The following is a 22,590-nucleotide window of genomic DNA, read 5'->3' as shown; positions in this document are numbered from 1 at the left end:
TACCAGGTCTGGCTTCTGTCTCCTTGGTCAGCTGCCTGACACTGGGCTGCATAGAGGTTTGTTTGAGCTGCTAGCAGCTCAAAAAACTCGGGGGCAAACATTAAATGGAAAAATGACTTTGGCTCGCTAGCATCGATGTCACATCTGATGCCAGGAGTCGCAGTAAAAGCAGGGATTACTGGGTCTATCATATTTGGGGGCACCCAATTATATTTAGAGTCAGGCTCTCCACGCCTGGCTTTGGCAGATGGACCCTGGCCATCATCGTCTTCCTCTGACTCGTCATTATCTGACGCACAGCAGGATTCCTCAGATATTGGATCAATATCTGATGCAGTCAGAGTGGCCTCGGCGTCTGACGCCGTCAGAGTGGCCTCGGCGTCTGACGCGGTCAGAGTGGCATCGTCATCAGACTGAGTGAGGCAGTCATGAGCCTCCTCAGCGCTGAAGACATGTTGCGCCATTGTACCTACCTGGCCAATTTCTAAAACACTACACTATCCCCAATATATAATGTGGTTTTGCACTAAGCACTGCAGCTCTGCAAAACGAACTCTCTCTGTCTCTATCTCTCTCTCTCTCTCTCTCCCCCAGTGTCGCACATCCGGCAGTAATGTCACTGACCCGGATGTGGTTCAGTCCCCCAAGGCTAATGACACACCAAGTTGTTACAGGGGATCGGGCTGCAGGGGGGGGTCCAGGCTGTCAAACGACAGCCTGTTCTCCCGTGCAGCGGCAGGGATGTGTTCCTGACGCTGCACGAAAGGCTAGACGTCCCGGTACGTCTATAGGGGATTGAAGGGGTTAATACGTACGTGTTTGTTTTATATTAAATTTTTTTGCAGTTGTAAAACCTTTTTTTTTTTCTCAAGCATAATTAAGACATTCAGAACGAACAAAATACGTTGCGAACGTTCCTTTAATTGTCACGTAACAGGAGGGGACGCTTCTCCGTGCGGATTGAGAAAGCTCACACAGCTCCCTGACGGCGACTCGGATGATGGACTGCCACGCGGGGGCCACTCTCCCACAGCTTCCTGACGGCCACTCGGCCCCCCCTCCAGAAGGCCACTCGGGAGCCCCCACCCACAGCTTCCAGACTGCCATTTGGGGGCCCACATCCCAAGGATTCTAGGAGGCCACCCAATGGGGGGGACCACCTCAAACTGCTTCCGGACTGCCACTTGGGAGCCCCCCTCCCACAGCTTCTGAATGGTCACGCGGGGGCCCCCTCCCACAGTTTCCTGATGGTCACGCGGGGGCCCACCTCCCAAGGATTCCAGACTGCCACTGGGGGACCCCCTCCCACAGCTTCCGGACTGCCACTCGGGGCCCCCCTCCCACAGCTTCCGGACTGCCACTCGGGAGGCCCCCTCCCACAGCTTCCGGACTGCCACTTGGGATCCCCCCCTCCGAAACTTTCCAGACTGCCTCTCGGGGGGGCCCCCCTCCCAAGGATTCCAGACTGCTACTTGGGGTCCCCCCCTCCCACAGCTTCTGGACTGCCACTCAGGGGGCCCCTTCCCACCGCTTCCTGGCCTCATAATGTGTATTTATACCAGCAACGTATTATATATATAAATAAAGTTAGTTCCATTTATATGTGATGGCTCAGAGTAGTAGTATTGTTCGATAAATAAATTACACTGACATACTATATACGGTGCTGCAGAGTATGTTAATGTATTCTGTTACAGTATTATATAATTGTGGCGTATTTGTTGCATTGTGCATTCTATTTGATAATGTCATATATATATGTTCATTGTCGCTTCCCAATGTTATTTCTTTGATTTACTGTAAAAGTTATGCCATAGTTAGTAAAGGCAGACAGATGCCCAGACTCTTCTTTAATTCTCTGATCAGGCCCCAGTTACCCCTGCATTCCTGTGAAAATATGTTGTCGTTCCATGTCAGTAATGTCACAGAGCTGGCTAGTACGACCGACTACCTCCGCTGACTTGTGCTCCCTTAGCCTTGGACAACACTCCCTTCCCAGATTCCCCAGTCACTAGCAGTGTAGGGTATATAAAAATGAAGAACACTTTATTTTTTACACACATGGCTAGATATAGCCAGCAAAGCGAACATTAACATAAACAGTCAGGTATTGGATTACAACGGCTACAGAACCGCCCCCTTAATCTGGGTAATTTGGACTCCCAGGGGCAATAGGGCCATTAAAGTGATTAACAATACAATGGGGTCCCCACCTCCACTATATATTACTGGCCAACATTTCCAGGGAAAAGAATGGTTTGGCCGGTGTCAGAGACAATTCTTGCGTGGAAAGAGTTAAAATGCTAGCGTGTTAAATGTCCATGGGTTGTCTGTTTTTTTTTTTTTTTTTAAATGTATGATTTGATGGGTGAATTGAATTGGCCGGGTTCAACAATGTCCCAAATAACACGGGGGGCAGTGACCACACGTCACATTTCCAATTTGAAAAATGCACACCTCTCAAATGTGGCCATTTAACCCCCCAACAAACCCGTGCATGGGGTTATCACTGTACTCAATAGATGATATTGAACATATATTAAGGTACCAGGAACCGTAAAATCATACCTGAAGTAAAATGTGTGCGGAAAAAACAGAAAAAAATACTGCAAACTTTGATGAATGCTGGTGATAAAATGTGTGCGTGGGAAGAGTTAAAATACCAGCATTTGAAATACCCTGGGATGTCTAGTTTTCAAAACTCTATGGTTTTATTTGCTATACGTGTAAAAGCCCTTTTGCCCTCAAACAGCCAGGAAAACCCCTTAAAGGGCAGAATCACTGTAGTTGGGAGATGTTGCAGAACACATATTGGGGTGTTGTTTCATCACACCTCACCCCAATACCTCATTTCAATCACTGACCACTCCTATGACCCCCAGCCATCACATCTAATGCCGATTACATCTAGCCACTACACATCACACCTCGCTCCTGCCACACCCAGCCATCACGCATCAGAACCATGATACCCAGCTTTTACACATTACACCTGGGAGTAGATGGCTAGATAGTCCCTCCCCTGTCTCTGTATTGGTGCAGGCTGCTGAAGAGGCTCCCTCTTTTTGGTCTTCTGGAGATCCTAGTTCTAAGTCTTGGGGTAAATGGGCATATTCAAGGTTATTGCCCCTAGTCTGAGAGATTGTAACCAGGTCTCACAATCTTGGGTGAATGGACAGATTCTTTGGGTTTTTACCCCAGTATTTTAGGTAAATTATCAAATTATCAGTTTAAATGTCTTGGGGTGAAATAGGCAGATTCTAAAGAGTTTTACCCCAGTTTCAGAATCGCGGGTGAATACACAGATTCTTTATGTTTTTAACCCGGGCTCAGAGTCTCGGGGTGAAATGGCAGATTCAGTTTTTTCAGTGTACTCTTTGGGTGTGGCTAGGAAGTGGGCGGGGCTTTAAAAAAACACTCATAAAAGAACCTTCTCAAAAACTGGGTGTGGCTGCTTAAAGCAACGCCCACTGTGCCATAAACCAATCATTCCTGGTGTTCCGTCAACAGCCTCATTGTGATGTCATAAGTAGCACAGGGTATCAATAGAGTGTGAGACTGGTAAACTGGTCATTGCTCAACAGAGCAGGCGACAGCGAAGATGTGCAAAGCCCAGCGCGATGTATATCTGAGCCAACTATTGTGTTTGGGGTACATTGGAGCTTTTATACTCCTCTGTATCATATTATTAATACGCAAAAAGAGAGAAGACTCTGAGAGACATCAACATGGATCCGGACACCATCTGCACCTTGTGCATTCTCTGGTGAACATCAACAACTCCATGTTCCAGATGAAGATGGAACACAGACGGTCTATGTCTTGTCTTGTGGATAGAGTCTCAAATCTGGAAGAAAATCTAAATCCAGAACGTGACTACAGCCGGAGGTATGAAAACCAGTCACCGAGACACCTGAGAGAGCATCGTGCGACCACCGCGAGAAGCTATCAGGTGTCACCTGATCGCATATCATGGAATTATTTCAACCTGGCTGAGGAAAAGGACTATGGCCTGTCTCAGGAGAAAAAAGAGCTCCAGGCAGTTATCAACAGCCTTCGTAGGCAGAATGAAGAATTGATAGAGCGCCTAGAAGACATGAGCAAAAAAGTCACTTTTCTTCAAGAACTAAAGAATTCCAAAGACTTACAGACTGAAGACCTGGAAAAGAGACTTTATGCCATGGAGATGTCCGCATCTGAACATCTTGATGCTGCTGAAGACCTCACGATTGAACTGTTCAAAGCTGAATACGCCAATGAGGACCTCATTGAGGACAACATTGAGTTACACCAACAGCTATCTGCTGAGAAACAGGACAGGGAGAATGTGGCCAAATACCTTGAGAAGTTTGAAGATGCTGTTGGAGCAATGAAAGCCTCTCTTCTAAGAGATAAACAGCTGAGCAATCCAGTTAGCACTCAACTTCGTGTGAAGATGGAGCAACTGCTCTCCGAAACACAAGGCTTCAGGTCCACACAAATCCCAATAACTGATGACCCTTCATGTTGTACGTGGCCCTCACCACCAAGCAGGCTGCTCTCTAGGGAACCATCACCCAGCCCTTAGATTCTTGCCTGGCCACGGCAATGGAGCAACCTCTGAGATCTCTTCAATGTTCTTAACCGTCTTCAGGAGGATGCTCCCTTGGTCACCAGTTGCCAATCAAAGAACATCACAAGTTTCCGTCTGTACTGTGATTTCTTCCATCGATCACAAATTTCCAACCATTAATCAATTTGGCAATAAAATTTAACATCTAGTATGGATCATACCATTTATTATACAGAAAATGGGGGGGGGTCACAAATTTCAAGTGAAACCTTCTACAAAGAGAAGGGTAACAGTACAATGATGCAAATTATAAGAACACAAAGTTAATATGGTGGCTCCCATGGTTTACACATAATACAGGGTTCTAATACATATACATGCACATTGTACAGCGCTGCAGAATGTGATGGCGCTATAAACATCATTACATAGGTATATTTACTGATTTATATCCATACCTGGGAACTTCCTGCTGTAGAGTACCAGGCGCTCTCCTCCTTCTGGTAGTGATGGCATCATGGGGGAGGGGCTATCTGTGCATAGGCATAAGTGGGCGGGAAGTAGGAGGGGAAATGGGGACCCTGGCCTGGAGGAAAAATCCTGAGAAACTATCCAGTCAAACAAATACATCCTACCATCAAAACGTAACTCTTATTAGTAAGTGTAACGTATGAGATCAATACAAAGTATCTAAACAGTGTCAGTGACCGCTCAACATAGAGACTCCTAACGACAGACACTATGTATAACTATTCACCCTATCGCTCCTCCCTACATCCCAGACCGCCTACATCTAATAAAGTTACTCTCCCATAGTGACATTCTCCGTATCAGATGATGTAGACGGTGCCCTAATCTGTCAGTCTGTCTCGCCTACAAACATCCTAGGACTGCCTGCATCAAAGAGAAAAAAGAAAAATAAATGCAGCATATTGCATCATTCCATCCAGGAGCGGGGCTCCCCACTTCTGCATCACATATCAAAAGAAGTACCAACGCTTATCATCGCGTGGCTGATAATGCCCCAAACAGAGCATCAATAGCCTGTACCTGATGATATTTTAAATGACAGATCAGTCAGGAAATCATGATGGTTTATGTCCTGCCCCAACTCATGTATTCCACTTCCTCACAGAGTCATTATGTACCAATTTCATAATAATGATATACTTGCACTAGATCTTTGTGTATAGTTACAGGTAAAATGTATATATCCCATTTGGCACATATAGATGTACCGCAGCCACGGAGACCCCCCAAAAGGAAACCAGGAGCAATAGTTATAAATACGGGGGAAAAAATAAATAAAAATTGTGTTTATCACATATTACCACAAAATTGGATGTGTATATTTATATTATTCAATGAATGGAGCAAACGAAAACCCCTCATTCAGCCCTTTGGGGGAGATGGTCTGTAACTACCAAAAACACTCACTCCTTAGTAATTTCACATTAATATCGCTTTTTCATGGTGATTGTTTGATCTTTTCAATAGCTACGATGCTTTTCATGACGGGAATCGAGCCCTCTTATCCCGAGTTCTCTAAAAGTTTTCCCAATGTATTTTTCCCACAAGCTCAATCGGTCATGTATATAACACCTACCCTACGCCAATCTATGAAGGACCTGATTCCAAAAGTTTTTAAACCCGTCGTGTCTTTAAAACAGTGAGTTGGCTTAATATATTGGCAGACTCTACATCTCCCGCGTTTGTACATGCCCTCAGGCTTATTTCTAAGCCAAATCGAGGAATTAGGAGCCCAAGACTCTAAGACTGCATTAAAAAAACAGTTATTAATCTTATCTTAATGGGTATGTTCTAACCCTGAGAATCTGCCCAGTCACCCGGAGATTCTGAGACTGGGGAACATCCGTGAGAATCTGCCCATTCACCCCGAAACTCTGAGACTGGGGAACATCCGTGAGAATCTGCCCATTCACCCCGAAACTCTGAGACTGGGGAACATCCGTGAGAATCTGCCCATTCACCCTGAGAATCTGAGACAGATTAAGAACAGAAACCTGCCCATTTCCCACCAGAGTCTGAGACTTGGGCAAAAACCCTTAGAATCTGCACATTCACCCTGAGACTGGGATAAAAACCCTGAGAATCTGCCCATTTCACTCCAGTACGCTTAGACTGTTGTCAAAAACCTCTAGAATCTGCCCATTCACCCCGAGACTGACACTAGGGTATAAAACCCAGACACTCTGCCCATTTAGAACACCCTTAGAATCTGCCCTTTCACTCTTAGATTCAGAGGATGGGGTTAAAATCCTGAGAAACTGCCCATTAAACCCGATACCCTGGCAGGTGGGGAAAAACCTTCAGAATCATCATATTCACCCCAAGACCCTGATACTCATGTAAATAACCTGAAGTAACAATCCTGAGAATCTTCCCATTTACTTCAAAACCTTAAAGCCACCAGAGAGGAGAGGAGAGGTTATTTGTGTTCTCGTTTTGTTCTGATTTGTTTTCTTCGTTAATTCTCCTTCTATCGGAGGGGAAGGAGTAGCGACTTCTATTTAGCAATTGATCTATTTTTTTTCCTAACACAACTACAAAAACTCCATAATGCATCCTTTTCAATGATTTCTTTTTTTATTTTTAATCTCTAAAATACCAGTATTTTTTTTTTCTTTTCCTGAAGGGGTGGTAGATAAGTGGAACAGCCTCCTAGCAGGAGTATCTTGAAGTGGACTCCATCATTAGGTCTGGCCTCGGCTTTGGGAATCCCATTGGTGGCCTCTTCTGGTAATAAGCCACCTCCGCATTTACTCTGTTCTCTGCTAGGTGGACTGTGACGTTTGTAGTAATTACGGGTACTGGCTACACAGCGCAGGGATCAGAAACGACCCGCGAGAGAGCAGAAAGTTCAACATGACTAAGCAAGGACTGGATTATGATGGCAATGTGAGTAATTCCTCCCCGTTTCAACAGAGGGGTGACTTTATTTTAGTGGGTGTAGTTGAGGTTACTTATGTAACTGGGTGAGATATTTAGAAGCAGATTAATTCTGTTATCTAATAAGTGGGACTGTTGGCAGCTATGTTTTGAAACCAGGGTTTAACCCTTAAATGTCTCGGACACAACTTGGTGGAAGAAGTGAAGAATAACTAAATGTCGGGTCAATAAACAAATGAAGTTCCGTGTTACGCAATCACAGCGGCCACATCGCCCCGGAAGATACGTTACCTTTTACATAATGTTACAGAATCGACCAATCACATCTTCCGTCATATAGTGTTTTTCCCTTGATGTATACCAGTGCTCATATCTATATGTTTTTATTCTATAGGGTGACTATTTCCGGCTTTGGGTTCCCGAATTGCAGAAGATAGAGGGTGGGGATGTACACCCTCCCTGGGCACTGAGTAACGGGCAACTTGCGCATGCTGAGGTGTCTCTTGGGAAACCTATCCGTTTCCAGTTGTAATGGCGCAAGAATGGAGCAGACACATCAACCAGAAGCTCGTAAGTTACACCATTATTAAACCGTTTTATATATATATATCCAATGGCGAGTAGTACCCCGGGCTTCAGCAAAATAAAGTAACGGGAAAAGATTATTGGAGGGAAGTAGGGTGGTTGATAAGTGGATCAGCCTTCCAGCAGAAGTGGTAGATGTGAGATAATTTCAGAGTGCATGGGATAGGCATATGGGAACTGAATCTAAGACCAGGCCAACGACTGATTAAGGTTGAATCTTTACCGCAAGAGAAACGGACGGATAGATGGAATCCATGGAGGCCTCTGTGTGAAAGCTCAGTAGAAGCCAGACCACTTTATTAGCTCCCCACCCACCCGAGTACCAAGCGATGTGAAGTTTGGATGAATTTAGTTACAAAGGTAGTGGTTTCCGGTTTATAAAGTAGATGGGAATGTTAAGGCAGATCTGTCACAAACTTCTTTTCCTATTCTCAGAATCTGCATGATTATTCCTCCCCATTGCGTTATCTCTTCCCTTTTGTTAAGGTGGTTTCTAGGCAACATAACTTTTACAGACAAACCGAAAACGGAAACCTTTTCTAATTAGATGATGTGTCCAATATGACTTCTTTTATCTTCCCTGTCCGGTTGAATTAACTGGACAGGGAATGATTAATATTTATAGTCTCAGTGCATATGTCCCAAGTGTCCCTGGGTGTAGGTACAGTCCCTCTTTCCTTTCTGCCTATTTCTGCAGAATATGTATTTGCCTCCTAACCCCCCCCCCCCCCACACACTCCCTGGCTTGCAGTAGATCTGTTTGGCTGAACACATCTCCTACCCTCCCCAGCCTCATGAAATACTCACCGCCAGTCAGAGCCCCCCTGGGACCATCTCTGGAGCTAACGGGACCCTGCGTGCGCATACACAGAAAGTGCTTACACTGATTTCAATACAAGCAATTCTCTGTCACTGATTGGCTGCTTTAAGTTAATCAATGGCATGAAGGTGAGACTTCAGAAGGAGCTGCAGCTTCCCACAAAGGTGATTATGTATTTATTGAGTATTAAAGTACTCACACAGCCCCACATTGTACTGCGCTAAGGAATATGATGGCGCTATATAAATAAATATTCATTCTGTGTTGCTGAGGCTGCATGGGGTCACTGGAGCTTCCCTTTAATGCTATAAATTGATACAAATGTTTACGTCTCTTGCATGCTGGTGTTATGACATCATCAATGGGGAGGGGGCCCGTCACACCCACCTAAACAACACAAGAACAGGGGGATAGACTTCTACTTCTCATGCAATTAATTTGTTTAAATCCAGCAGGAACCCCCAAACTGCTCCACCATCAGATCGGACCGGTGGGAAAGCCTGGTTTTAATGACCATCGGCCCCTCACACTCCCAATCTGCTGCTCCAGTGACAGATCAGGTGCTGCTGCTATGTGAACATCAGGCGGCCGCTGGCCTTAAAGTGCCAGCACCATCCGATCAACACCAGACCGGCCCTGGCTGGGTATAAACCTCATTACCCTCTTTTATTGCACTAAATCCAAACATTACAGCTTTTTTATTTTATTGAAAATGGCCCAATTTTATCCTCCTGTTGATCTGTTGGGTCGCGGCTCGAGGTGCCTTTCCACATCCGTTCCGGGCGTGGGAGGCATTAATACGGCGAGTAGGATTTTGTTACTCGGAGCAGGAAAGTCTTGCAGGGCGTCTCTTAGTCCGTTCCCCGTGTGATTTCCCTGCGGTAAATCCGCCGCTCGCTGAAGCTGATGTCGCGTTTTCCTGCCGGACTCCGGACACAAAGGTTCTGGTACCGGCCTGAGCTGCCGTCAGATGCGCCGCGGGTAGCCGAATAATTACGCATTTCGCTTTTTTAGTAACAATACACGGTTTACGTGATAACATTCGCATCCACTGATAATTTTTACTTTTATTTTTTTATACATTATGTGTTCATATTTACACGATTATGTCGTACGCTGCTTCACGTGATGCACTCAGGGGCCTGAACTCCAACAGGCTTCCAGGTCATCAGAAGCATCTTAGCGACTGTTGTATATGTAGAGTTATATATCTGCCCCAAATCAGGGTTATTACTGGAAGGGAGACTGTGCCGGGGCAGAGAGCCAGAGCTAGGAGGTTTCTGCGGGGACTCGCCAACCAGCAGAGATAATGATGTGCAGAAGCGCTGAGAGCAGCAAAGGCGCAGATCTTTCTGCTCAACAAGCCCCCTTCACCCCAGCAGGGAAAGAGGGTAAGTACTGGCACGGAAGGGACCAAACATTTTTAGAACATGTTGCGTTTGTAATACCCCCTGAATTATTGCAGTAGTTACCAACACTGTAACCTGGAACATAAAGCGGAAATGGCAACATGTCCAGGAGTAACACGCGACTCTGTGTTCCAGCACTCATAGGATCAGTTCTCAGATTCATAGCTCCCAACAGCCACGACACTCACAGGGCATTCACATCTTCCAGTCTGCCCACTTCATGGTCCTATCCTGCCCCTCCTTACTCCTAACAAAGGGACCCTGATTTGGACACCTGGAGATTTGGGGGCTGTGCAGATTTCCACCCCCTAGTGCTGTAATATAACCCCCCGCGCTATATACATTAAGATAACCCCCCCCCCCAGCAGCATATACAGTAATAAGCTGTATTCCAATAAACTCCCTTTATCTGCAGACCTGGACGCCGCCATTGCTGTCTACTATATCAACTCCAACTGCTTTAAAAAGAAAACAGCTAAATATTTTTTAACATTTTTGTTTAAAAGGGACAGTGCAAGATTTTGAAAATGCAATTTTAATCTGATACTAATAAACAACCTTGTTGTCTGCTATAACTGTTGGGTTACCGTTATTTCCGTTTATTAATAAACATGAAGGACGTAGCTTTGGTCGCCTGTCCTTGGAGTCACATTTGGCTGGAAAGCAGCTGCTCCCAACGCATTCTGCCCTCGCGGCTCTGTTCACAAGTCACATATAATAATGTAAGAGGTTTTATTAAATGCTGGAATGAAACCTAGTCTTATCGCAGATATGGCAGTTCCCCATCAAACAGTAAAGTGCCACTTAAATGTTAATGTATTTGTAAAATATTTGTTGACATCATTTTATACAAAACAAGAGATATGAATAAAAAAATATATATATTAAATTAATATTTCTTTATAAATATGTTGTTTCTTTATAAAAAAAGACAAGATGTCTGTGATTTATCTATGCAAAGGAGGAGAAATGTCATAAACGAGAGGGTCAGAGGCTTAGATGTAACGGACGTTAATAACTAAAGTATCTCCGCCCTGTGCAGATGGTATTGTGTGAATAATGTGATCCCCGCAAAATGCTGCTTACACAAGACCCTTCAAAGGTTAAATTCATTTGTTTCTCCTCCGTCTGTTGCTTCCTCACTGCCCTCCTGCCTCTTCCTTCCCCTCCCAGTTTTCTACTGCCTGCATGTACACTCTGTATGCTGCCTACTTATTCCACCAGTCTTCTGCCTCTTGCCTGTTCCTCCTTAGTAAGATAAGAAATGCCTGTTATCCTCCTATCTGCTACTGCCTACTTTCCTGTACCTGTTCTCAATCTAATGCTGCCTTCTTATTCCCCCCCTTGGTCTATTGCTGACTGATTGTAAGAAAAAATAAATGACAGTAGACTGGGGGGGGAACAGCCATTTCCCCTGTCTGCTGTCCCTGCCTGTTCTCCTACCTAGTCTGCTTGACTGCCTATTCCCCATTGAGTCTGCTGCATCCTTCATTCCCCCTGTGTCATTCTGGTCCCATATCCCTGCTCTCCCTTAGTCTGCTGTCAACTTCCCACACGCTCAGTCTACTGCCCCCTGCCTGTCCCCTCCCCCAGTTTGCTTGCCTGTTCCCAACCCAATTTAATTCTGCCTGCCCCTTCACAGTCTGATGTGGCCTGCCCTTTCACTTCCCATCGACTGCCACCTGCCTAGTCTAGTACGTGCTACTGCCTGCTTGATCCTCACCCCTAGTCTGTTGCTGACCTTCTGTCTGCTTCCTGCCCCCCCCCATCTGCTTTTCCGCCTCCCAGTCTGCTACTACCTGCTTCCTGCCCCCCCCCCATCTGCTTTTCCGCCTCCCAGTCTGCTACTACCTGCCTGTTCTCTCCAATTCACTCTGCTGCCTGGTTCCTTCTTCGTCAGTCTGATGCCTGCCTAATTTGTTCTGCTTCCCCACCCCGAAGATGGGGCCTTGTCCTAACCCCCTAGTTTGCTGCCTTCCTATTCTCCTATCCTCCTCGGTCTGCTTCTGCCAGCTTAGTCTTCCATGGTCTTACCCCTGCTCTGTTTCCTCCCAGCCTAAACATTCCTGCATGTTCCCACTTAGTTTAATGCCTGCCTATTTCTTTATACATGTTTACCCCAATCTGCTGGCTGCCTGATTATTCCACCAGTGTTCTCCTACATGCCTCTTCCCCCCTAGTAATCTACCACATGCATGTTTACCCTGCCCTGCCTATTATGTCCTTGATCTACTGCTGCCTGCCTTTCCTCCTGTTTGTCCCCTCTTCACTGTCCATCCGATCTACTATCACCTGTTCACCTCCCATTCTGATGTTGCCTTCCTGCCCCCCCCAGTTTGCTTCCTGCCTATTCCAGCCTTCCTTTTCCACTCCTAGTCTGCTGCTTTCCCTCAGTCTAATGCTTAATTACTTGACCATTCCAGTCTGATGCTGCCAGCCTAGTTTGCTATTGCTTGCCCACTCCCCTACCCAGTCTTCAGCTTCCTGCCTACCCCTCAGTCTGCTGCTGACTGCCTGTTCCCCTAGTCTGTTGCTGCCTAAATGGACTCCTACACTTTGTTCTGCCATCTACCTCTTCCCTCTGCTCTTCACTCTACTGCCTGCTTGTTCCCTCCCCATCTGCCTATTCCTTCCTTTGCCCAGATGCCCCCCATTTTGCTCTCTGCCTATCCCCGCCTTCCATTTCCCCTCTTAGTCTGTTGTTTGACAGTTGCCACAATCTTTTGCCACCTTTTTGATCAATAAACCCTTGGCTATTTCCTGCATATTCAACCACTCTAGTCTGTTGCCTGGTTTTACCTCCCTCAGTCTAATACTGCTTTCCTCTACCTTTCTCAGTCTGATGCCCCCTGCCTGTTCCTCTTCCCAGTATTCTAGTGCCTCCCTTATCACCCAGTCTGCCAATGTCTGGCTGTACCTTTCTCAGTCTAATGTCACTTAGACCTGTTCTTTTCTGCCTGCCTACCAATGGAGACTTCTCAACCCTCCCCCCAAAATCTCTGCCTGAATATTTCTCCCCAGTCTGCTTCTGCCTGCCTCACCCCATTTGCTGTCTACCTATTTATTCCTACATGTTTCCCCTCATTCTGCTGCCTGTCTATTCCTTCTTACAAGCCCCCCTCAATCTGCTAGCTTCCTGTCACTTCTCAGTCTTCTGTCTGTTTATTCCTCCAGTTATCTGCAGCATGCCTGTTCCCACCTAGTAAGCTATCACATGCCTTCATTTTGTTTGCTGCCCCCTGCCAATCACCCCCTTGGTCTATTGCCCCCTGCCTACCTGGCTATTCTTCCATGCATCTTTCCCCCAGTCTGCTGCCTGCTACCCCCGTTTCTTGCATACATATTCCCTCCTTCCTTTTTCCCCCTAATGCTTCTGCTGCCACCTGCTTCCTATTACTCCCAGTCTGTTACCGCATATATGTTCCCAAATACTCTGTCGGTCTTTAGTGTTAATTTGGGGGCAGTTATGCTTAATGGGGTGTTTAAGGATAATTTAGGGGCAGTTATGCTTAATGGGGTCTTTAGTGTTAATTTAGGGGCAGTTATGCTTAATGGGGTGTTTAAGGATAATTTAGGGGCAGTTATGCTTAATGGGGTCTTTAGTGTTAATTTAGGGGCAGTTATGCTTAATGAGGTGTTTAGGGTTAATTTGGGGGCAGTTATGCTTAATGGGTCTTTAGTGTTAATTTAGGGGCAGTTATGCTTAATGAGGTGTTTAGGGTTAATTTGGGGGCAGTTATGCTTAATGGGGTTTTTAGTGTTAATTTAGGGGCATTTATGCTTAATGAGGTGTTTAGGGTTAATTTGGGGGCAGTTATGCTTAATGGGGTGTTTAGGGTTAATTTGGGGGCAGTTATGCTTAATGGGGTGTTAAGGGTTAATTTTAGGGGCAGTCATGGTTGATGGGGTGTTAAGGGTTAATTTTAGGGCAGTCATGGTTGATGGGGTGTTTAGGGTTAATTTAATGGTGAGGGTTAATTTAATTAATTTAATAAAGTTAGCTTAAGGTGCAGTTGCAGGTAAAGGGGAATGTAAATCCTGGGGGCAGTGATTATGAATGTATTATTTATAACAGTATGGTGACATTCTCTGAATGATTACAATGCCAATGAAGGCAGAGAGTCGTTCAAAGATCCGGATCTTACAATGATCCGGATCTTACAATGATCCGGATCTTACAATGATCCGGATCTTACAATGATCCGGATCACTGTAAGATTCGGATCCCTGTAAGATCCGAATCTTTGAACGACTCTCTGCCTTCATTGACATCACTGGAGGCAGGGGGGAGGATTCATAATGAAAGGGGCGGGGCCAATCGTTAGTGTGCCTGCACGGAGTTACTGGAAAACAGTAACTCCGTGCAGGCACACTGAGTGATCCGAAGATCCGGATCATGAATCGGATCATTTCAGTGAACGAATCGAAATGATCCGATTCACTTTAATGATCCGAACTTCCCATCACTAGTGGCCAACTCAAGCCCTTTATAGAGTAGAGGTAAATGTGATTGGATACGCTTAATCACGCCCCTCTTTTTCATAGGCTAGGACGATGGTTTGAAAAAGCCAGCCTTTGATCAAGAGACTTCGGTGTGGAGAGTTATCTTTTTTTTTTTTTTTTTTTAAATTAAATGCTCGAATCGGTCATTTATTCGTTAGCTGCGGTTCTTTTTTTATTTATTTCTTCTCCTCTCTTTTGTTCAGCCTCCTACCTAGTGAAACTGTGTACTGGCTGACCGTTAACAGCGATACGGCGACAGCTAAAAGCCCGCCTTTATCTTGGCCGCCGTTTGGCGTTTATTTACAGTGATATGCTGCCACCTAGTGGTAAATGAGGAATCGTCGAAAGCGATCTCCCGCGGGCAGGCTTTTGATATTCCTAAATAGCCAATCGGTGTCTGAGGCACACTTGTAAGCTTCTCCAGCCAACCAACGTGAAGCATATATGAAAAAAAAGCAACGCCCCCTTGAGGCATTATGGTGCAGTTCCCCATCAGGTCCGTCCAGTACGCATAAAAGAAAGCTGGTCGGCTGTAGGCGAGTATTGTGCTGTAGAAATCGTGGAGAAAACTTTATCATGTCTGGCCGCGGCAAAGGAGGTAAGGGACTCGGAAAAGGTGGCGCAAAGAGGCACAGGAAGGTGCTTCGGGATAACATCCAGGGTATCACCAAGCCTGCTATCCGCCGTTTGGCTCGCAGAGGAGGCGTAAAGCGTATCTCTGGGCTGATCTATGAGGAGACCCGCGGTGTGCTCAAAGTGTTTTTGGAGAACGTGATTCGTGACGCAGTCACTTATACTGAGCATGCCAAGAGGAAAACCGTTACCGCTATGGACGTGGTGTATGCCTTGAAACGCCAAGGCCGTACTCTGTACGGTTTCGGAGGTTAAGCTTGTTGACTCGTCACCCTTAAACACCCAACGGCTCTTTTCAGAGCCACCCACACACTCTCTTAGGCTATGATCATGTTGTCCCCGTGTCGGCCCGCGGTTTTCTATGCACACCTTGAAATAACCAGCTTAATAGTGGCTGGGTCTGGCTATAGAGTGAGTTACTAGCAGGATCAGAGTGCTGAGAGTTGGGCCCGTTTGCAGAACATGTGCTGGGATCGGCAGCTAGTGTCCTCCAAAGGCTGGCTTGAATGGGGGCCGGCCCGGGGTTAGTAGGTTCCGTCTGGTGTGTATTTTAATTCTGTATGTCCCAGTATGTGTGTGATTTTGAATATGCCTTTGTCGTCCCCTCATGTCTTATCCTGTCCGTGTGCCACTTGTCCTACCCACGACACTACCGCGTCATGGCTTAGTCAATAGCCCCACGATGTAGCTCAGCTTCGGCTAGCCGCAGTGGTAAAGCAGCCCCTTTTTCTCTGCAACGCTGGTTCTGTCTGGCTGTGAAGGGGTTAATCTCTTGGGTCCCAGCAGGAGAAAAGGTCGTTGCCATCACAGGAGCCCCTTTACCTTGGGCTTCTCTTCCCAAGCAGTCTGGTCGATGGGCACGATACCCCAGCTAACCTGGTGGAGTGAGGAGCACCTGTCAATGCTCACAAATGCTCTTCCCAGACCTAGCAGTCCGACAAAAGGGGCTATATCATTTACATAGCTCTGAGACAGACCATGTGGGTGGCTCTCAAAAGAGCCTTTGTTTATAAAGTGAGAGAACAAGGAGAGCTTTACTTGGCGCTGGTGTACTTGGTAACAGCCTTGGTGCCCTCTGACACAGCGTGCTTGGCCAGCTCTCCAGGAAGGAGGAGGCGTACAGCAGTCTGAATCTCCCGAGAAGTGATGGTGGAGCGCTTGTTGTAATGGGCTAGGCGTGAAGCTTCCCCGGCAATGCGCTCAAAGATGTCATTGACAAACGAGTTCATGATGCCCATGGCCTTGGAGGAAATGCCAGTGTCGGGATGCACCTGCTTCAGTACCTTGTAGACATAAATCGCGTAGCTTTCCTTTCTGCTCTTCTTGCGCTTCTTCCCATCTTTTTTCTGGGTTTTCGTAACAGCTTTCTTAGAGCCTTTCTTCGGAGCAGGCGCAGATTTCGCTGGATCAGGCATCGTGTCTGCTTTCGTTTCCGCACGCAATTCAAGAGAACGTGATTAACACTGAAATTGCTGCGCCGGGCCCTTCCCTTTATAGGCACCGCATGCAAATAAGGCCGTTCTGCTGTCTCGCGTCCGATTCGATGAGGTTGTCACGTGAGAAGATGCGGCCGCCCATGAACCGCAGTGCCTACACCGATTGGTGTCTCAGACTCTTTCCACCCGATTGGCTGTTTTGGAAAGGAACCAATCAGTGACGAATAGCGTCACGGGGGGAAGCTACAAATAGCTGGGTAAGTGAGCGGCGTTTCTTTGTTACGTGCTTCTTAATCGCTTTGCTGCGTGGTCGGTTGTCGAGCGAAAGCATGTCTGGCAGAGGAAAACAAGGTGGAAAGGTTCGCGCTAAGGCAAAGACACGTTCTTCCCGTGCTGGTCTGCAGTTCCCTGTCGGCCGTGTGCATAGGCTTCTTCGCAAGGGTAATTATGCCGAGAGAGTAGGCGCCGGCGCACCCGTGTATCTGGCAGCGGTGTTGGAGTATCTGACTGCTGAGATACTGGAGTTGGCTGGTAACGCTGCACGCGACAACAAAAAGACCCGTATCATTCCTCGCCACCTGCAGCTCGCCGTTCGTAACGACGAGGAGCTCAATAAGCTGCTCGGCGGGGTCACCATTGCTCAGGGAGGTGTTCTACCCAACATCCAGGCGGTGCTCTTGCCCAAGAAGACAGAGAGCCACAAACCTGCCAAGAGCAAGTGAGTGCAGTAATCGGTAACCGCAGGGCAATTAGCCAACACCACCAAAGGCTCTTTTCAGAGCCACCCATAATCTCTGGAACAAGCTATATCTTCCCTTGCTATAAACTTGCTGCAAACGTCTTTAAAGGCAACTGCTTTCCATTGCAGATGTTCAGCCCGATGTTTAGTTGCTGAGCTTAACGGTGGCTAAACACCATTCATACAGGCTACATCATACACCCTACCCCCCCTGTCCGTTTCAGGGTTAAAATTCGAGGCAAAGCTGCCAGCACTTAAATGGATAAATATGATTCTCAAGAAAGGTGGGTGGGCAAGTGCGACCACACGGTGGCAGCATTGCATAGGAAATTGTGGTTTACCGCAAATTAAAGTGGCAGAAGCCGGGGAATCCCTCAGCTGTGATGATCGTGTAGCTGGCAATGGTCTGGGGAGCGAATTAATGAATTTGATAATCACTCTGAGACCCGTGAGTAGCTCCATTGTAGACATCTCCCTTGCCTCTGAAAGCTTAATTGCTAAGAAGGAATTAACCCTTCATATACCCCAAAGTAGTGATACGAAGTTCGGATCAGTAAAGTGAATCGGATCATTTCGAGTCGTTCATTGAAATGATCCGATTCATGATCCGAATCTTTTGCCCAGTCCCTCCCTGCAGTCAAACTAACGATTGGCCCCGCCCCTTTCTGCCTGCCTACTCTAGCGATGTCACTGAAGGCAGAGAATCGTTCAGAGATTCAAACCATTCAGAGAATATCACTGACACCACACTTATATAAATAAATACATTAATAATTTTCACTGCCCCCAGGATTTAGATTCCCCTTAGATTGTCCACCTTTAGATTGCTTTACCTCTAACTGCACCTTTAGTTAACTTTATTAAATTAACCCCTCAGTCCTCAGCATTAAATTAACCCTAAACATCCCATTAACCATTACTGCCCCTAAATACCCTCATTAACCATAACTGCCCCAGCGCGGCTATCGGACCCACGCCGGCTGTCCCGCGGTCCATCCCGGGGGAAGCGTCAACCTACTGCCGCTCGGCTCCCCTTCCCGTCCTACCTCATCCATGTATCACCTGCTCTACCCATGGACTTCGGCTCTCGTAGCCCAGACACCCTCGCAGAGACTGGGGATCCCTTGTCACTGGAGCCGCTAGAGAGGTGGCGATCAGGCGGTGCGGCTATCGTACAAATGCCGGCTGTCCCGGGGAAACGTCGATTTGCTGCCGCTCGGGGTCCCTACGGATATTGCGGGGCTCGGTTGCCTAAGCGTGGCGCCGGACCGTCTGGGCAGGGAGGGAAGATGTGTGCCTGATTTATGACCTTTTTATCACCTAACCTGTATATAAGCCTGTGTGTTTCCCCAATAAAGTCTGTTACTTCACTGGAACGTTAGTTTCGTCTAATGCTTCAGGGACCCGCTGGATTACTAATTGTCATTTTCAGGACAATTACGGCACTGTACTCAGCTACGCCTCGGCGGGCTGCGGTGCCGTGAAGCTAGGGTCACCGGACCAGCTCGTGAGCCCTGCTCCGCTAGTGTCGGTGTGACGGACCGACCAGGGACCTCAGGTTCTCCCTCTCCACCAAGAGCGACTTCTCCCTTCAGGACAATAATTCCCCGCAATCTATAGGCAACCGGCACCACTAAATCTTGGAGATAAAGAGCACACATTATCTTTATTAGATTATCTCTCAGACCTTAGTGTGCCGTGTGCAAACTTTTACAAAATAAGGCAATAATATACATTTTTATTAATAACACATTAAAGAGTTTCATGTCACTGGATAACATTAACTGAGGGGTAGGGTGACTCTAGGAACCATCACATTACTCCCCCCTTTGTTTCCAGTGACAGACCCGGCTAGACCCCAACGGGTCGGCTTAGGGCTGTTTCTTTGGTTAGGTGGCTAACTCCGATTGCGACGCGCAAGCATAGTCCTGGAGGCCATCGAGGAGTCGATCTATCATCCTTTGGAACGTCGCCGGAGCGTTCTTCAACCCAATCTGCATTACCCTAAATTGGTATAGTCCCAATGGGGTGATGAAGGCCGATCTCTCTTACCACGAGAGATGTGGTGTAACAAATCATCTACTCGGGGCATGGGGTACGTGTCAGTCACAGTCCGGTCATTGAGCCTGCGGTAGTCTACACAGAACCGGGTCGTCCCATCTCTCTTAGGCACTAGGACTACCGGAAAAGCCAAGGGGCTCTCGGACGGCTCAATCACTCTCAGATCGAGCATCTCCCTAATCTCCATTAACATCCCTTCTCGGACAGACTCAGGAACTCGGTACACCGCTTGGCGTAACGGGGTCTGCCCTGGAGTCTCCACGCGGTGGTGCATCCGGGGAGGGCAGAGAGTAAGCCGCCTCTCTGGTCTAACAGCTGGTGAACTTGGGCCTTCTGGAATTCCCCTAACTGCACCGCTAACTATATCGTGCCAAGTTCCCTCGTCCCCGACGTTACCTGGGGCAACGGTAATCCCTCAGGGTCATCTATCGCCGGGGTGCAAATAACTGCTACTTCCTCGGGACGCTCCTGGTAGGCTTTCAACATGTTCACACGGAAGGTTCGCTGGATCCTTCTGTCTGCACATTTAGCTACCATGTAGGTGGTGTTGCACAGTTGCTTCACCACCCGATACGATCCCTGCCACACCACCAGCTTATCCTGACGGGATCGTTTCAGCGCTAGGACCTTCTGCCCTACTTCAAAGGCGCGGCTCCGGGGCGGTCCGGTCGTACCACCGTTTCTGCCAACCTTGCGCCACTTGAAGGTTTTCCTGGACCATGTCCAACACATACTCTACTATGGTCGGCCCTTCGGTCCCTGCCAGTGCTCTCTAAGCAAATCTAGGGGGGTAACAGGTGGCATAGTCCACGAGAGTGAGGATAAATTTCCCTTGTTACTCCCGGTAGCATAGGAGATAGTTCCGTCTATCCGAATAGGGCAGCGAAGATTTAAACCCCCAGAACCTCCCTTTTACCCACAGTTCTTTCCTGCCCTATCCGTGTAGGTACATCCCCCATTTGTTGTTTTCAGAGCTCGTGGCAGAGCTCTCCTGTCCAGCGCTGCAGTCCCGCTTTGGGTAGCGGGCAAGCGTTTCTCGGCCATTTTAGCCCTCTCCGGTCCGGTCCTCGGTAGGATCCTGTTTACCGGAGCAGGGAAAGGCTCCTTCACTCAGGGTCCTCGGTAGGACTCTAGCCTACTTACCTTTAGCAGCCCTTGGGCGGGCTAACTGGAAGCAGAACGCCGGGACTCTGCTTCAGTCTGCCGACGATTTCAGACAGGAAGCGTCTGATCTTTGCGGTGGCGTGCTTCCGGTTTCATCTCAGTCTGCCAGGAGGCATCTGAGGTCAGGAAGGGGGCAGATCTGTAAGCAGCTCTCAGGTCAGAGAAGGTTTTTTGGCGGTTTTCTGGACCTTTTTCCCTTGGTTTGGTAAGGTTTTTTATTAGCTTGTACTGCTTTTAGTTTGTAGTTTTCTTCTGATGAAGAGTCCTGGCTTCCTGAGATTTTCTGTTCTGGTGTTTTCTGCCTCTTAACCCAAGTAGGTTATGAGTCTATGGGAATTTGTCTGCGTTTGTTTTTTCTTTTTGTTTTAACCTTCTCCTATCGTTTATTATCAGGATGTCACTAGATAAGCCAGACCTCCCTGAAGAATCACCAGCACCTAGGAAGGCTGCATCCAAGACGAAACATTTTGCCTGTAAAAACTGCAAGGCTACAATGTCTGACGCCTCTAGGAAATTTTGCTCATCCTGCCTCAAAGCCAGAGAGGAGTCCATTTCAGAATTCAAGGAATGGATGAAGGCTGAGCTTCAGTCCACGTTTCAGCAGATTAAAACCTCTGTTATGTTTTCTTTACCTCAGCCTAGACCCTCGGCCTGGGTTCCGGCCCTCTGGTCAGGATCCTTACACTTCAGATTCTGAAAAGGAATGGCAGATGTAAGATCCCAAATCCCTAGAAGATGGGGAACTATCGGAAGAATCCTTCTTCTTTCCAGCAGAAGAAGTAAACAAGCTGGTTACTGCCGTAAGGGCTGTTCTGGATCTTGAAGAAGAGCAGCCAAAAGACAAACCAGGGCTCCTTTAAGAAACCTAAGGTTTTTCCTATTCATGAAACCTTAAAATCCATAATCACTGACAGGGCTGGCCCAAGGCAAAATGCCGCCTAGGGCGAATTTTAAAATGCCGCCCCCCCCTCCCCTTATCTACCCTTCCTCTCTCTCCGTCCCTGCCCCCCCCCCCCCCATTATCTACCCTTCCTCTCCCTCCCTCCCTCCCACTCGGCTCCATTGTCGGGCCGGCCCTGATCACTGACCAGTGGAAGGCTCCGGAAAGAAGGCTCTTTTAGAACTACCTCTAAAAGGGTGTCCAGACTCTTTCCTTTTCCAGACGATTTATCTGAGCTCTGTTCATTCAACTCCCAAAGTTGATGCTCCAGTGGCATCGGATCCCATGGATAGGAAGGCAGAAGGGGCAGCTAAGAGATCTTTTGAAGCCTCAGCAGCTATCTTTAGGCAAGGCATTGCAGCAGCCTCAGTAGCTAGGACTATGCGCTTATGGCTTCAACAAATTGAAGATGATATCCTAAGTGGTGCAGGAGAAGAGAATATCCTCCGTGGCATCTCAGATGTGAAGAGCGCTGCTGATTTTTTTATGTGACACATTTGTGCGGGATTCCCTTTTCTGGCAAAGATCTGTTTGGGAAAGAGCTGGAAACTTTATTGGAAAAGGCTACTGGGGATAAGTACTTCTTGCCTAAACGTAAACCCTTACCTCGTTTTCGTCCAAATTGTTCGTTCAGGTCCTCCAGAGGTCAAGATTCCGACCCCAGGCTCGGTTTCGTGGTAGGGGCAGACCCTTCCCATCTAAACATGAAGATGGAGCCGCTAAGAGACCTTGACGCCAGGAGTTGTGCGGTAGGGGGCAGGCTGAGAATTTTTTTTCCACCTTTGGGCTCTTGTTTGTCCAGACCTTTGGACCCTGGGGATCATTTCCAGAGGGTACG

General features: G+C 47.4%; 1 protein-coding gene and 1 pseudogene across 1 annotated transcript; both read right to left on the bottom strand.

The window, feature by feature from the left end:
- LOC149279710 (enoyl-CoA hydratase, mitochondrial-like) overlaps nucleotides 1-22,590 on the bottom strand; it is a 324,415-nt pseudogene that overhangs the window by 132,016 nt on the left and 169,809 nt on the right.
- On the bottom strand, nucleotides 16,447-16,827 carry LOC149279722 (histone H2B 1.1-like). Its single transcript, XM_089501008.1, has one exon. The coding sequence runs from the start codon at nucleotides 16,825-16,827 to the stop codon at nucleotides 16,447-16,449; it is 381 nt and encodes a 126-aa protein (XP_089357134.1).

The sequence above is a fragment of the Sceloporus occidentalis genome, unplaced genomic scaffold (genome assembly GCF_023333645.1).
Source record: "Sceloporus occidentalis isolate IW3139 unplaced genomic scaffold, rSceOcc1.0.p SCAF_161, whole genome shotgun sequence".
Lineage (NCBI taxonomy): Eukaryota > Metazoa > Chordata > Lepidosauria > Squamata > Phrynosomatidae > Sceloporus > Sceloporus occidentalis.
This window is presented reverse-complemented; position numbering and strand designations above follow the sequence as displayed.